This window comes from Capsella rubella, unplaced genomic scaffold (genome assembly GCF_000375325.1).
Source record: "Capsella rubella cultivar Monte Gargano unplaced genomic scaffold, Caprub1_0 scaffold_4, whole genome shotgun sequence".
In the NCBI taxonomy this organism is placed as follows: Eukaryota; Viridiplantae; Streptophyta; class Magnoliopsida; order Brassicales; family Brassicaceae; genus Capsella; species Capsella rubella.
The window spans coordinates 2,812,455-2,827,975 of record NW_006238920.1 but is presented as its reverse complement, the minus strand read 5'-3'; the positions used below and the strand labels follow the sequence as shown (position 1 = coordinate 2,827,975).

At 29.6% G+C, this 15,521-nt stretch overlaps 1 protein-coding gene and 1 pseudogene across 1 annotated transcript; both read right to left on the bottom strand.

Annotated features, from left to right (window-relative positions):
• Positions 1-546: 546 nt before the first annotated feature.
• Positions 547-1,131, bottom strand: LOC17889853 (agamous-like MADS-box protein AGL29). Its single transcript, XM_006295773.1, has 2 exons — positions 886-1,131; positions 547-804 (listed from the first exon to the last, which is right to left on the bottom strand). The coding sequence occupies exons 1-2, from the start codon at positions 1,129-1,131 to the stop codon at positions 547-549; spliced, it is 504 nt and encodes a 167-aa protein (XP_006295835.1).
• A 6,780-nt stretch (positions 1,132-7,911) lies between these two features.
• LOC17890241 lies at positions 7,912-11,338 on the bottom strand (annotated as a pseudogene).
• Positions 11,339-15,521: the final 4,183 nt, after the last annotated feature.

Genomic DNA, 15,521 nt, shown 5'->3' with positions numbered 1-15,521 from the left:
TCATGTAACAATGGTTTTAATATTGTCAAAATATTTAACCGAGTGTAGTTGAGTATTATATGTCTGTTTTGAAAAATTCAAATTGCAAGATATGCAAAATTTTTTTTTTTATTAATTAATTTTATTAATAATATTATAATTTAAAAATAATATCAAATAAAAGTTAAAGGAGAATAATAATTGATTAGTTAGAGATTTATTTAGAAATCATAAAATTAGTTATGGAAATAATAATTTTAAAATTAGATATGAAAAGTATCCGATGTATGTATCCAAACCCAATTTAATATCCAATTTTGAAATATCCAATTGTTAAAATCGGATTAATTTTTTTTTAATTTTGATCCGACTCATATTCCATTTTGTACTTCTCTTTTACTAATATATGAATTAAAAAAAAACTTGTATTATTATTGAAAAGTGACTTATGAAAATCCTTGTAGAAAAGGCAAAAGAGATGAAGAACACACAAGGTCCTTCAATTACAACAACCAAAATTGTTCCATAAAGTTCTTGAAATTAAAAACATAGTTCCGAAAAGTTTGTCTATTCGACATAGTTCCGGGGAATTCTAGGCCGAAGTTCATATTTTTCCCTTGGATCTGCCTCAATCTTCATCTTCTTATTCGTTGTCTCCTCTGAGAGCAACAAGAGAGAAGCCGAAGCCTTCATCTCTTCATGTCTCCTCCTTCGATCTGCTTGAAGGGCCTCCAGTTTCTCCTTGAAAGCAACCAAGTCCTCCAATTCAACTTTCTCCTTCATCTTGGACTTCTCAAGCTCTTCTTGGTTCCTCTTCCTCAAAATCTAAAATTTACAAAATAATTATAAACATAAGAAATAATAATAATAATAACATATATATGATAACTAATGGGTTACACATACCTCCTCATGCATTTCGAGTCGTTCCAATTCTTTCATGAGATTACGTTCAACATTTTTGATGAGGCTTGGTTTACCGAACGTATGCGGTATATTAGTGGGGGAGACGAGCAGGACACAAACTTCAACATCTGGTATCTTTGAGAGTTCATCAGCCTTCTTGAAAATGCTACATTGACGTCTCTGAAAAGTAGATAGCCTTGATCTTTCGTTCTCGATGAATTTTATCTCTCTCTTCTGACGAGCCATTTCTTAAATTTGGAGAGATGTTTTTGGTGGTGTTGTGTTGCTCTTCTTGTTACTACTCTACTCCATATTTATAGATGGATTGGGTCAAGTATAGGTTAAGTTCACTCTTATCTTTGATATACTTATCTTAATATTTTAGAAATAAATAAAAATATTTTTTATATATAGATTACATCCTTTTTTTGGTGGAATCTCGAAATTACATTCTATATGTACAAAATTTAGTCTTTAAATGAAAACTCACGCGCTCAAACATACGCGTACAAGCCACGACGTATCAAACATTCTTTTCCACGACGTATCACCTGGGTTCGAGTAGCATTGGCCACGGAGGTTCGAGATTTAACATGGTTTCCTCCGGCCCTAGAAGATTAGTCTTTGGGCCTAGAAAGCTTTTGGAATCACTTATGAGTTATTAAAAAAACAAAAAAATCTTCAAAAAGAAAAGAATTCTAAATAAAATATGAGAAAATATTATATTTTCCTATCTATCTCATGTTATAGAACTATTGTATACTTTTAATTATATTTTATTAATAGAGAATCATAAACTCGAATAGAGCAAACAAATTATATTCATAATTTTGCTTACTACTATTACATTTGGTTTTAAGCTGATGAGTATTTTAAAAATACAAGAATAGCTCCTAACGATTTTTGAATCATGGGTATTTTCTATGGCATATTTCAAATTCATTACCTTCATTACTTTATATTTGATTCAAAACAACAACAAAAATATTAAACAACTTAAAGATATTAGAATAGAAACTCTTTGAACTAACAAGAGGACAAGGAGTTCACAAGAGGTTGTCCACGAAATTGAAGCACTATCAATTAAACTACGATAACCAATCTCAACTTAACGTATAAAATTCAGTTTAAAGGAATTTTGAACAAAAACTAAATGTGTCTCCTTTTTCTTATTATTTGGCGTGTTTCTGACCACTATTTGAAACGTAAAATTGTATTGATACAAATGAAATATTTAAAAAGAATTTGAGGATATAATGTTTATTTTAGGTTAGTCAACGAAAAATAATGTTTTAAAAATTAAGTCAACTCATGCTTAGAATGAACTTATAGAAAATTTGTGATTTAAATAATTTAAATTCGAAAGTTTGTGAATTAAATGATATTTTTCCGTTAAAAATGCCTTTACCCATATATCCTACTGTAGGCATGACCAAAAGCTAACATTAACCGTAACCGAACCATTTCTAAACCGTAACCAGACCGTAACCGTATATAATTGTTAAACAGGTAACCATTAACCATACAAGTAAATTAGTTACGGTCTTAAAACAAAATCAACCGTAACCGTAATAAATCGCAGGTTAACTGTGCGGTTCAACGCTCGGTTAACCGCACATTTAAATCCTTAAAAATAAATTATAACTGTATACAAGGAAAACACATCAATAGTTTGATTATTTACAAATTAAATTTGTCGTGTTACCTTATTAAAAGCAATAGGACAATTTGAACTTGTAAATAATCAAAATATTTCATATTAAACTATTTTTATTCTTATTTCCGTGTGTATTTGATGTTGAGTTTCTCAGTTTCGATCTAATATCCAGATTTCACTAATTCATTACAAATATTTGAAATCACATATATTTTTTACCCGTAAAATATATAGTATTTCATAAGATTTTGTCTCCAATATTAATACTATAATAAGCATCAAATAACCATAACCGTATTTTAACTGTAACCGTAATTAACTATAACCGTATATAACTGTAACCGTATATATAATGGTTAAGACTATGATTAAAAAAAATTATAACTGTTAACCGATGGTTAATTAACCAATAACCGCATTAACCGTAACCGTGGTCATGCCTATCCTACGGTGCAAGTACAACGTGGGTGTTATCATATCTTTCAATCTCAATTTTCAGAAAAATAAGCTCTTTAACTATCTTAATAGTTTTCAAATCAAATCTCAAATTTTATCGTTTAATAAATAAAATGTGTATGTTTTGTGTCACCTAAGGATTCTTAATCTATATGGTTAAAGGAGTGCATCATAAATAATTAAAATTAAATTTTATCCTGTGGTACACCACCGACCAATATTTTATGCATCTCTCTTATATAGAACTCCGTGGTATATCACGAGTAATTAAATTGTTTAATATATTTGTTTCATTTGATATTTTATGACTTGGTTTATATAGTTGAGTTTTTGTTTTTAGTATTTTATGAGAGACATTTCCACGATTAACCATGTGGTACACTACAAATATATTTTTAATAGATTATTTAAATAAGTTATTCACCCCGTGGTAAATTTCTTGTTTTTAATATATATGTTATAGTGTTCTATATATTTTGGTGTATTTAGCAATAGTTAATAGCATTTGGTATTGACTATATGTGGTGGAAATTTAAAAATTATGAGTACACATATGTATTTTATATAAGATCATTATGACTCTTTACTATTTGTTTTTGGCTTTACTCCAAAAGCAGCATAGAGAGAACAAGACCATCGAAGAGGAAAGTGATCATTATGACTACTTTTTGTTTTTGGTTTTATGTATTTGTGTGTAGTGTGAAGAAATAAGCACAAGATCAATCTCTATTTGTGAACTGGTGAAGAGTTTAGTATATCACGAGACTGTTAACAGTTATAATACATAACACTAGGTTTTATCCTTTGGTACTATTGCCCATATGCTTGAGTCGCAAGACAATATCTATGATACAATAACATGATGTCAACAGTTATAATACATAACACTAGGTTTTATCCTTTGGTACACCGCAAACGATTTTTTAAATAAAAAGTATATATTTTAAGTTATATCTGTTCATTTTTTTTTGTTTAAGATTGTGTAAATGTATTTTCATGGTTAATTATAGGACTTAACTTGCGGTATAGCAGAAGACAAATTTTTGTAACTAAATTTTTATAATTTTGTAGTGGCGTACGTATTATATTTGTTTATTAATTTTGTTTAGTTTTAAAGATTGTACAATTGAATTTTAAATGTTAATTCTATGATTTAACCCGTGAAATACTACATACGTTTGTTTTTTATACAATAGTAATTTAATCAACTAAATTAAATATATTCAATCATCAAATTTTTAAATGATGATGGCTAACATCTTTCATTTATATCATTCTATTTTGACTAAAATATTTTGGGGAAATTCTCTTAAATACCAAAAATGAGTATTTTTCCAAAAATAACAATATGAATTTTGTTTTCCGAAAATACCACAAAAATACATTTTTCCAAAAATACCACAAAATTAAATCTTATATTTTTAACATTAAAAACTAATTTCTAAATCCAAAACACTAAACCCTACCCCTAAAAACTATACCTTAAATATAAATAGTCAACCGAAACGTAAAAAATAAAAATTCTACACCTTTAAAAATAAGGGAATTTCAAAATACCCCTTTTCTAATGCCACTTTTTAAAAATATCCATCTTTATAATTTTATCAAAAAGTCACTATAAAATTTGAAATTTATCAAAAAAAACATGTGTAAACTTATATTTATAGACACAAATTATCTTCATATGTGTGTAAATTTATATATATATATATATATATATATATATATATTTCATAAATACCGTATAAATACCTTTTAAAAACCTTATAAAAACTTTGTAAACCTTTTAAAAATCTTATAAATGCCGTTTAGAACCTTTTAAAACCTTATAAATATTTGGATTTAGTCTCCCTGTAGTAATGATAATCTTGATGTACCTTATCAACATATAAAAGTTTATAATTTTTCATATTTGAAAAGGGGTATTTTGAAAATGGATAGAAAATGGGTATTTTTGTTTATGGTATTTTTGTAAGAATAAAATTTTGGCAGTATTTTTGGAATAGAAACAAATTGTGGTATTTTGGAGAAAAAACTTATAATTTGCGATCCAACCGAATTTCTAAATATTTTGTATGTAGACCACCCGTAAGAAAAATATCCTATTTATATAAACTCAAACCCTCTCTATCGTATTTATATAACATATAATAATATTTTAAACTTTTTTAGAGTTCAAAATATTTATAATATTTTATACTTTATTAGTTTAAAATATTTAATATTTTAAAACTTTATAAAAGCTTTAAACTTTTAAGAGTTTTAATATTTATATTTTTTTAAATTTCTTAAATAGTTAAAATATTTTGAAACCTTTTAAAATTTTTAATTTTCTTAAATAAAAAACAGAGTAAACCGAATAAACTGTTAACCTGAGAAATCATGCATCCTACTCATTTGTAATTGAAAGCATATTAGTCTTGAATTTATAATCGTTCTTAATTGTTGTCGAAAAATATATACTCGCTATGGGAATGTAACACCCGTGTTCGAAAATAAGTGGTGTCGATAGACATCAACATTTTCCGGTCCAGCCGTTTGTTTTAAATTGCAAAAATTGATTTGGTTTGGGTTAGTTAACCCTAGGTCTCGGAAATAAAAGAGGAGAGTTGACTTTGGAGTGTCATTTAGCCGCTTTTGACATTCCAGAGAGCAAAGAAGGTTTCTAAGTTTTCCAAGAAGTTTATATGAGTTCTGGAGAGATTTGAGAGCTGTTCTTGGGAGATCTAGCCTAGTTAAGAAGGGATTTTTGGTTGTTGGTGTTAGGAGAGTCATGTTCTACCTCTAATTTTGTGTTTTCGTTGCTCTTCTTTTCTCAGTCAAAGATGAATGCGTGACCATGGCTTATCTAAGCATTAAGGTTGTGTGATTTGTGTTTATGTGATGTGTAGATTGATTTCTTTGTTGTTTTATGTGTTTCTGGTGTTTGTGTGGCCTTGTGTGGTTGTTCCTTGGTTGTGTCCGCGTGGGAGATGAAATGGTGATGATTTTAGGGTTCTCTGGTGGATGAGATCGTCACTAGATGTGCTACAGAGTGTGGGTGGTGTCGACCGACACTAGATTTTGGTGTCGACCGACACCAGTTTTATGTGAGCATAGTTTGTGTTTTTAAATGTCTAGTCTGGCTGTTTTTGGTATTATTGATGTGTGATCATGATTTTAATTGCTTGTGTGTATAGCCCATAGATGGGAGGATCGGTTCACTGAATATTTGTAATAATACTCACGCATATCATTGTGTTTGTGATGTAGGTAAAATGTGACGTGGAATCATGGCAATGAGGTGTGACGTGAAATCATGGCAATGAGGTGTGACGTGGAATCATGGCAATGAGGAGGGTCTCGGTTGTTGGTTTATGTTTATGTTATGTTGTTGGAATCTGGAATTTAGAAGCATGTCAGGATGTTTTGCTATTTTTGGATGATTGTTGGTTTAATGCAATTGGTTTGATTGGATTGTTCTATTGAGTTTCCATTGATTATTGTTTGGGTTGGTTTCGTTAATTTGGGATTATCTGGATTAATTGGTTTAATTGGTTTAATCCAGAATTGCTTGATTAGTTGGGTTAATATGATTGGTTAGGTATTGAAAAAAACGGGTTGAGTCTTTTAATGGACATTGTACGTATACTTTTTTCTTTTACTAGAATGAATAATATACGTCCGATTTCAAAAATTCAAATTGCAATAGTATGTGGAAAAAAATTTGTATTTTTATTATACTTATGTTTAAAATAAAAATTTAAAACAAATAAGATTATATATAGATATTAGAAAGATATTTGAGAGAAGAAAATTAGAAAATGGTATTTTTTATTAAATAGAGAGAGATTTTAAGAAATTTTATTAAATGTGATTAATATTATTTTCCAATTTTACAATTTTTGTTTTGATTTAATTACAAAATTTAATCTAAATTTTTGTTATTTATTATGATAGCAAGGATTTAATTATGCAAATATTATAAAATAGAAGGTTATAACCCAAAATGTAATTCAAAATTAATAAGATAGAATATAGATTCTCTCAAACTAGATACTATGATATATACTTTTACCAACGGGAAAGTGTTCAATTATTCTATTGAAAATTCAGATGAAAATAATAAAATCCAAGATGTTCTAAAATCTAATTAAAAGCTGATACATGGTTGAAGCTTTAGACATAGATTACAACTCACTAATCATCATCATAATAGTCTTTGTGCATATTGATTGCAGAGAGATTGTAGCATTCTTTAAACAACAAGCATTATTCAAAACGTAAATCGCAACTTCTATGTCTTCATGTGTTCATGTGTAGCCTATCCATTGGAAAGTCTCGAGATGGTAATAATGCTCATCATGAAGTCTGGAATGCTTAATACCGGATGGGTGCAGATTGAGTATAGTCGCAATTCCATTTCTTTTGAAGAACTTGTTGTGAGCCATCTCTACTTTGATCCCAACATCCAAGAAGTTCCACCACCTCCACCTCTTATAGACCATGCTCCTCCTTTTGTAGACCAGGTCTCTCCTCTTGTAGACCAAGTTGATCTTCCCCTTGTAGACCAGGTTGATCTTCCCCTTGTAGACCAGGTTGCTCCTCTTGATGATGATTTGGATACGTTCATGGATCGAGACGCTTTCTTCAACGGCGAGCCTCCTGAAGATCAGTTCGTTCCTGACGATGAATTCTAGAATATTGGTAACTTCCTTGCTGGTTATTTCAACGATAAAGAATCTCCTTCAGTCTTAATTTTTATATATTGTCCCTTTGTTTCAGTTAACACTCTTTTATTCGATTTAAAAGAAAAGTAAAAGGACACCACTTGTTGACTACTTCAATATAAAGAAAGAGACCAAATGATAATTTCCGGATAAAAGTCTCGAGATGAAAGGTCAAACATTTAGGAACAGAGCTCGGTTTAAAGACTAAATCCGGATCATGATCCTCGATATCATAGTTGGGATGTGTCTAAGAAACATACAAGGCATTGGATTAGATCATTCAAATCTCTTAATAACAAAATAGTAAATACTATTAAGAAAGGCAAATTGTAAGTTACATGGTTGAGCTTGAGAACTCGTAAATTAGGAAAATCTTTCAGCAAACACAGAAGTAGATTCGCGCAAAAAAATTCATAAATGTTTAACTCGAGATGAAGAAGCTGGTTGAGATAACCGATTTGTAAGGTAAAAGACCTACGCGCAAGAAACCAAAGGTAAAGTTTTATCAAGAAAACAAACCGACCGAGACAGCGAGAAAAGAAAGATATTACCATTGAAGGATATAAATCTAGCCAAAGATGCTCAACAGAAGTAAGAGCTTTAAGAAGCTTCCAAGTTTTTGAAAAATTATCAGCGACATGTGCCTCCACCAATTTGGGCATATCCTTAATAGTATCAAACTACCTCTACGATTACGAAAGGAGCATTTATTTCAAGTACAGAGTCATCTCTAAAATTATAGGAAGCTTCTTTAGTGATACATAATCTTTCTAACGAAGGGACTGATAGTGAACAAAAACGTCTAACTGTGCAAATTTCTTTGGAGAAAAAGACATTCAAGAACAGGACAACACGATAACAATGTCGCAAAAGTTTTTTCACAGTTGAAGTTCACATATTCGAGATGCAAAGTTCTCAAGGACTTGAAGCAAACCGAAGAATCATCAACATCAATAAGAATCTGGCCTTCGAGTTTCAAAACTCTATAAGCCTACTTAGGAATGTGATAATACTATAATAAAAAGGAAAAGATGTTGACGTAGAATTGATTGTGATTTCTAAGAGAGTTGAACCAATTCTTGAAAACAACAAAGAATCCAAGAAACAAACCAATGACCTTTATGTTTGAGTTTGAGTTTAAGATTTAGGGGTTTAAGAACCGGACCTTTATGTAGTACCAATGACCTTTTACATAACTCTTGTAATCTAAATAAACCAATGTTGGGACAAGTGTTCTCATCGTACTCAAGCGTCGGCATCATCTTCCACAGAGGTTTCCATCGTTTAGACAATAAGCTTGTGGTCATTGCATCAGTACTTAAAGGTATGAATGAGAGTATTTTGAAAACCAAATAGTCCGGTAAGTGACTAATCCTGTCTGAAAATGTAAATGTAGGTTCAGTTCCTATCTTGCAGCTTTCATTGCTCAATGGTTTGATCTGAAAGAGGGAAACTATAATACCCCGTCCTCGCTACTAGGACTCCGACCACAGAACACACAGAAATTCTACCTCGCCGGAGACTAAAATTCCGATAAACTTCCGACGACGATTCAACTTCCACAAAACTTCTCAAAACAGACCGATTCCAGCTAACAACTTAACTAGAACGACCTACGCAGCGGATTAAAATCAACAACAAACATAATTAAGCTTAACTTAATCGTACCTTGGCCACTTATCGCACCAACTCGTCCGACCAATGCACACGAATCCACGAGTCTTCTCGATACTCCAATGCTCCAGCTTCCGAAACAGCTTCCATAACCGCTCGGCCATCGATGAGTCATCCAACATCTCTCTCGGTACATAGTCACTCAGCCAACCATCCCCACATGACTAAGTACAAAGAGAGATGTCCGGAATCAACATCACACCGAACATACTTACAGAACACTTAATCAGATCAACACCACTCCGAACATAACCTTTGATCTCTCGATCAACAGACACACATGATCGACCCTCCTCGACCAACAGAACATCCGGACATGATCTTCTCGGATCATCGAACCGCAAACTCTCGACCACCGATCGAGTCTCTCGACAGAACTACTCATTCGACCCAGAATCTCGATCAACTCACTCGATCTCGATAACTGCCGATCATACTGACAATTATAAGTAACCGCTAAACAGATCTCGGTAACATAGCACTTCTATCGACATAACTGACTTATCTCGACAGATTTCCTTTCAGAACTCGAACTCTCTTCGTATCCTCGATACTTAACGCTATTTCTCGACGATAAACCATCTGATATCGACTATAACTGCTCGTTCGCTCGATATAACCCAGATCCGATCTTCATACTTAACTTCCATCGACCCTAGTCGACCCTAGAACCGCATTCTCGATAAACTACTCGTTTATCGATGAGAATCTCCAATGAATCTTCATCCTCGACGATGATCACCTTTCTCTCGATGTCTCTCGATCCAACTTCGCCATCCAGACCATCGACAACAGATCCTCCTCCACATTTAACCCAGAATAACCGATAATCTCTTAATCATCGATATCTCTCAACCTTCCTCGAAGAATTCTCGCCATTCCTCCCTTTTTACGAGCTCTCTCTCCCTAATAACGCATAAGTGACGAAGAAGATCGAGTAACTTCCTTTTTAATCGATTCTTCCTTCAGAAACCGTCAAGTAACTGCCACTTAACTCAGATCCGCGTGTTTTCTCAAGAAAGTAACCGTTCCCGCCAATTCTCTCGAACAATTCACACGCATCATCTCGGACATCGATAATTGCTCGACCAAGCTTGTCGGATTCTCGACCAGACCTGTCGGCTACCGACCACCCTTGTCCGAAAATCACGCTCGGACCGAGTAACCGTCAGTTTTCTCCGAAAAACACGGAACACTCGATAAACTCTTCAGCTTACATAGATTTTCTCGGTACACTTGATTTCCATCGCTGAATATCGATCACTATCGATAAACCTTCGATCCATAGCTTTTCCTTCGATAATCCTTCGAGCATTGATCTCAATCCTCGATCACAAGCTCGACTAGAATACCCGGACACAGATGCTACAGAAACCCCCCCCCCCCCCTAATTTTTGGCTTAAAAGTAGATCAGCAACTGAATCGTCAGAATATGAAATGTAGAAGAAATTTGGAACCTTACATTAAATTAGACTTTTCAGTATGTATCTTATCTTATTGCAGAATATGACTATTCTTCTCTTAATTAATAACTAGATGATGACCCGCACGTACGTGCAGGTGTATTTTCAAAACATAGTTTGCTGGTTTAAGTTTCTTAAATAATATAACGTGATTTGACTTTTTATAATTTTTTTTATTTCATTTAGTTGAAAGATTAATGACTGCATTTGTTAACTGGAGTAGTAGAATAGAAAATGTTGAATTGGAAAACAATAGTTTATAATGAGAAAGTCTTGAAGATGGTACTGAAAAAATGTTACTATGATCTAAATGTAATTACAAATAAAATATGAAACTATATTCAGACCTCTAGATCTGCAAGAATCATCTCAATGGTTTCCCCACAGTAAGAAGTGTACTGCCTCCAAGAGTGTACAATCTTAGTTTGCACCTTCCAAGTTGTTTTGAATGGCTTAATCATAGCAAGGCTTGTGATACCATTAGCTTCTGCCATTTTTTTGAGTGATAAAATATGTTTGTCGCTAATAATCTTTTGGGAGGAGCGTACACCATCAAAGACCTCATCTCTTATTTATAGTAATTCTAATGGAACCTAAAATATTCTTGGTATTTATTGTTTTCATATATTTAGTTGTTATAGTTTGGTAAGTAATCGATTTTCGAAATTGTTAGTTATAATTTTCTGGTTTAGGAAAGAAACATTAATCGTGATTTGATTAATTTTATTTAAAGCAAGCAAAATTAAAGTACATGATTATGGATTAGGAAATGAACATTATTTGTGATTAGATTTATTTTATTGATTAACCAAATTTGATTCATTGAAATCGTTTTCCTATAAGCATAGTTGTTGTGTAATGTGTATTTGGAAAACTATTAATTGCTTGCTTTATTTTAGGAATGTTAGTTAATTATTGATTAAATTAATTTATTAACTATATTAAATATTAGTGGATGAATCCAAACTAATGAATAATTTTTTTGCTATATTTTAGGAATGTATTTTAAAGAGTGATTATATTATTTAATCTTCTCCAAAATTTCCGTCGATGGTGTAGCATTAAATTTTATGAGTTTAATTAGTTTCTATAATTGTTTCTATAATTAAGAGATTCGGTTATAATGGTGTCGAATTAAATTTTATGAGTTTAATTTGTTTCTATAATTAAGGGATTCGGTTATGTAGTTTTCTTATAATCACACAAGATTTGAACCCGCACGTACGTGCGGGATTGATTTCAAAAACTAAATGTGCTATCATGTTTGCAATACTAGGATTTATCCCGTGGTACACCACAGATCCATAATTTAACATTTTTGTTTGTTTGATCATTTTCGTAGTTAGCTTATATAGTTTAGTTTTATACGTATTTATATCATTTAAATTTTATATAATTTTATTAATTTGTATTATAAGTTGATTCATAGATATGTGTGGTCAACCCGCGATACGATTTTGTTGTAAAAAAAATATTATAAAATTATATTTTAACTAAACCTGTAAAAGATTTTAAATATAGACAACCTGTAAGAAATATATAATCATATTTATGTAAAATATTATTATATTATTATATTTTTAGATTTTAAAAAGTTTAAATATTTTAACTATTTTAAATATTCTATAAAACTAAAATTAATTATTATAATTTGCAGCTTTTAATAGTTTTCATATTTTTAATATTTTTGTTTTTTTAAAAAATTAAAATTTATAATAGTTTGAAACTTTTAAAATTTTTTATTTTTCTTAAATAAAGAACCGGATTAAACTGAAAAAAAAAATTTGGATACCTGAGAAATCAAAGTTCATGCTCATTTGTAATTGTGAACATATTAGTCATATTTATAATGGGTTTGTACTATTTTTGAAATTTTCTACCTTATGTAAACGTTGTACATATATTTTTCCCTTTATCAATTGAGTTATATACATCCGTTTTCAAATATTTAAATTGTAAAATGTGTGGAAAAAAATTGTATTGTTATTATAAATATATTTGTTGTAATAATATAAATTAAAAACAAATAAGATTATATAAATATATTGGAGAGAGATTAGGTTTATTAAAGAGAGATTTTAGGAAATGTTTGATGTAATAAATATTTGTTTCCAATTTTGCTATTTCCTTGTGATTTAATTACAAAATTTACTTTTAAGTTTTGTTATTTATTCAAATAGAAAGGGTTTGATTATGCAAATATTTAAAAATAAAAGGTTATATCCCAAAATAGATTTTAGTACAAAATGTACTTCAAAAATGTTAAGATAGATATTATGTATATGTAGAATTATATTTCTAAAAGACATTTCTTAAGAATGTTATTAACATTCATAATCCAAACTATAACGATAAGATTTGGTTTTGTTACCCGTAAAAACAACTATATTAAAAATTTATATAGTAAAAGAAAAGTGGTTGTCTATTTTAGAACGGATAAAAACAACTAAAAATGAAAAAAAATTCCTATTCCGGATGATAAAAATTCAAGGGGGTTAACACGTCTGCTATTCATACTGCGCAACCGATTAAAATATGTTTAACTCACCAATATATACATTTCACATTCTCCTCATTAGTAAATGATATATTTGCATATGTTATGTTTGAATTCATGTATTACGCTAAATTTCCGACCCCTCTTTTATTAGGAATACAGTTTAGATAATGATTTTTATTTTCTGAATTACCCGTACATTACCATATATGTTATTTCATATAGTCCATATTAGTATATAGTATGTTCGTATATGTCCTACTTGAGTTCCCGTTATCCCAAATTCCTTTTACCCTATATTTTCGTCGCGTATTTTACCAATAACAGTTTAGATAATGGTTTTTATTTTCTGAATTACCCGTTTTCTTCCCATACCCGTTATTTCATATCTCAATATATAAGATAAACTTATATTGTTCGCTTCAATGGTTAAAAATTAATTTAAATTTTAATAATATTAAATTAACATATAGTTATATTTTTCCTTTTAGAAAAATTGCAGACAACCCGTAAACCCGAAGTTTGACCAATTATATAATCAGTAGCTTTAAAATTGAAATTATTGGTATCCAAATTATATAATCTGTTTCGTTATCCAAAGTTCTCGTTATGTATTTTATTTGAAATAGTTTGGATACTGTTTTTATTTTTATTTTGTTAAATGAACTTTTTCCAGCGCTCTTAAACTAATTTCATGTACTTGTATTTAGAACAAATAGGACTATAGAAATTTCATGTAATACATTTTTAAAAAACTTTATTCTACTTCAAAAACTTTTTGTATTTCACATATAAAAATTATAATAATGTGAATCTTCTTTTCATATAAAATAATTTAAAATACAATCAATGATTAAAATATGAAATCTGAAATAAGATTGCTATATAATTTAGAATAAGAATTAAAAGTGGTTGGATTCAATTGAGAAGATTGCTCCATAATTTAGAATTTTACATTAGTTATTTTTGGAATTTGAAATAAGATAATAAGTATGTATTAATCTTGAAAATTTTATGACCTATATTTCATAATATTTAGTGGGGATTTTCATATATATTTTCGTAATAATAAATATTTTCTTAATTTGAAGATTTTTTCAGCTATTTAGTATTTTTTAGGATACTTGATTTTAGGGATCACTGTTTTTTTTTAAAAAAAAATATCATGTTTCCCAAAATTATGGTTTTCATTTAAATTAACTTTACTATCCTTTTTCTTGTTTATTGTTATAACTAAATGCATATGCTCTACACCTTTCAATTGTATACCATATTAGTTGTTATTTAGATAAAAACAGATAAAATAATTTAGATAACGATGAATTAAATATTACTAGGTTTTAACACTCGTTACACTGCGAGAAGAATTTTTTTAACTATAAAGTTTATGTTTTAAGTTATATTTGTTAATTTTGTTTGTTTTATTTAGTGTTTAAGAATATGTAAATGTATTTTGATTGTTAATTATAGGACTTAACTCGCGGTAGACCGGAAGATAATGTTTTGTAACATATTGTTTTAAATTTGTATTTGTTTATTAATTTTGTTTAGTATTTAAGATTGTACAATTGTATTTTGATACGTTGAATACTAAATGATAATTGGTTTTTTTATATAATCATATTTATGTAAACTCAAACCCACTTTGTCATATTTATGTAAAATATAATAGAGTAACTGATACCAATAACCTTTTTATGATACCCTCTTTTTAAAATACCCTATTTTTTGTCATTCCTGCAAAAACAAGTTTTACAAAATTTTCCCGCCAAATTTTTTCAAAGGGTTTACAAGTTTTTAAAGGGTTTACAAGGGTTTTTAAAGGGATTTACAAGAGTTTTTAAATGGTTTTGAAAAGATTTGTAATGGTTTTAAAAGGGTTTTACAAGCTTACAAAGGTTTTTTTAAAATGGTTTTTAAATGATTTACAATGGTTTTTAAAAGTTTTAATAAGTTTATAACAGTTTTAAAAGGATTTACAAGGATTTTTAAAGGATTTTAAAAATTTACAAGGATTTTTTAAAGGTTTTTTAAAAGGATTTACAAGTGTTTTGAAAAGGATTTAAAAGTGTATTTAAAGGCATACAAAGATTTAAAAATAGTTTTAAAGGATTTACAAGAAGTTTTAAAGGGTTTTAGAAGTTTACAAAGGTTTTTGAAGGGTTTACAAAAGTTTTTAA